This window comes from Teleopsis dalmanni, chromosome X (assembly GCF_002237135.1).
Source record: "Teleopsis dalmanni isolate 2A chromosome X, ASM223713v2, whole genome shotgun sequence".
NCBI lineage: Eukaryota > Metazoa > Arthropoda > Insecta > Diptera > Diopsidae > Teleopsis > Teleopsis dalmanni.
The window spans coordinates 21,100,128-21,102,497 of record NC_051848.1 but is presented as its reverse complement, the minus strand read 5'-3'; the positions used below and the strand labels follow the sequence as shown (position 1 = coordinate 21,102,497).

Below are 2,370 nucleotides of genomic sequence, written 5' to 3'. Positions count from 1 at the left end.
ATAGCTATTTCTTCCGTTATAACTGATTTTTTTTTGAAATAGTATAATTGCTATGAAGAATTTTTTTAAATAAAACTTTGTAAAGAGATGAAATTTAGTTAATTAGATTTAGTTAATTTAATTATTTATTGTACAGAGTTGTGGTTACATGTAGGATGTTTAATGGGTCACCATGAACTGCGTTATTACCTTAACAAAATGGCTCTGCCCGAAGAGATAGATTGTCGACTCTGCTAAGAAGCAGACGAGCCTTTCAGTCACATTCTCTGTGACTGCCCAGCATTGATCTGGGCCAGGAGAAATGCACTGGGTCGAGAACAACTCTCCCCTTCTGACATTAGGAGGTCCTCAACGACCGACTTTCTGGCCTTCATTTGGAAAGCGGAATATCTTCAGTTAGGTTAGCGTCTGTTACAGCACAAAAGATCAATCATGATCGCAAGGTTTCTTTCCGTTAGGAGCTAGTATCCCATTTATTCTTATCCTATATTGTAAATATATATTGTAAATATTTTTTTATAATAACTAAATTTTTTAATAATAATATCAATTCATAAATAAGAGGCTTCAGTGAAAGTAAACATATCATTATTTTTGTATATTTACATATATTTTACTGGTGATTTCTATAATATTTGAAACTATTATTTTCACTTCAAAATATATTCGCCTATAAAATATAAGATAAAGCAAACATATTTCGTTTTTGTCTGTTAACTGCGCTGTTCTTAACATTTCGCTTCGTACTGTTAATAATACATTGGACATTGGATGTTGAACAGAAAACTGTTAAAATGCAGAAATTGCTTTATTGTAAGAAAAAAAGTTTAGAAATGATTATTATATGTAACGGATAAATAATTTAATTTTTAATTTAAATTCAGTTAATAGTTTGAAAGAAGCTCACTGGAAAAATTTTTATAAATTTTTGAAAATTATGATTCAAATTTTTATTTTTATCGCAATAAACCTATTAACATATTAAGCATAATATAGTTAATTTGCTTTCCATTGTTTATAATTACGAATAGATTAACATTAATTGGTAAAACTACGGATAATAATTGCTAATAAAAAAATATTAATTCTCAATAGGAAAATAAATAAATAATATATTTATTTTGCTTAAACGCAAATCGGTTAAGATTTTTTTTTTATTTATTTACTTATTTATGTGCGGAAATAATTTAATCTCATAAATTGTTTATTTTTTTATTAGTTTAATTTTTTCATATATTTCCAAATGAAATTATTAAAAAAATTCTTATAAAAAGTGGCATTTTTCATAATTAAATTTTATTGTTATACCACCGGACCAACACACAGAAATTAAATTAAAAATAATGTAATGTTGAATAGGACCATTAACAATATAATAAAAATACAATAATCATACTATAACTTTAAAATGTAAAATGCTTTACTAAAATAACGGAATATAAGTCAGAAAATTAATGGCATATAAAAAGCAAACAATCAACACTCTTAGAAAAATCGCTTGCTGTAAAAATTCATTTAGTAAGTAGCGGACTTAGAATAAACGGAACCAAAAAAACCCAAACAAAAACCCAACCCAAAGGAACGCGGTACTAGGCTACCCGACGAAGCAGAGCCCTGCGACCAGATTGATCTTTATGTGACATGCTTCATACTGAAAAAGTAAGCGTTTAACCTTTTATTAATGCCATTGACTAAAAAAATAAACAGATGCAGTTTAATAATGAAGAATTGGAAATATAAAGCTTACATTGATCACAATTTAACTATATATTAACTCAATGACCCCATCATATAAATAAAAAAATTCAACAATAAAAAGTACTTCTGAAAAAAGAATAAGCGCCCAAAGAGTAGTTGAGTTCTTGCCTCCTCAGAATAAGATAATATAAGAAAAAGATCTACAACTCCCTAATAAACAGGACTGAGGGAAAAATGAGTAGAATTTACTCATGGTAAAGAAAATCAAATAAATGTTAAAAATAATGAAAAGGAAGACAAACCAGGTGAGAAAGTTTAAGATTCGGGTTCCAACTCCGTTCGGTTAGGTTAGGTTGTGCTGGCAGACCAAAAAGGCCACGCGTAGACCATTAGGGTATTTCGGAAATATTAACACAATATATTTAAATCTTTCTCTAAAATAAGGAAAATATGTCATAACGTTAAGAAAGGTAATACCTATGTGAAAAGATGATGTAGTAGTCATAAAATAATTTGAGCTATATACAGTTAGAGAGTAAGATTAGAACTTTTTTTATAAATGATCTCTATTACTTATTGCTTTAATTATCAAAGTTTTTGAATAAATAATATCAAATAAAAAATAATGATGATATCTTGCTTCAAAAAATTAGTAAATGTAAATCTTTAAGA

General features: G+C 27.5%; 1 protein-coding gene across 1 annotated transcript in view; it reads right to left on the bottom strand.

Moving 5' to 3' along the window:
* Window positions 1-426: 426 nt before the first annotated feature.
* LOC119688229 (signal transducing adapter molecule 1-like) overlaps window positions 427-2,370 on the bottom strand; it is an 11,532-nt gene continuing 9,588 nt past the window's right edge. The window contains exon 6 of the mRNA XM_038102909.1: window positions 427-484. Within this exon, the coding sequence (XP_037958837.1) occupies window positions 427-484 (58 nt within the window). The remainder of the gene's footprint in view (window positions 485-2,370) is intronic.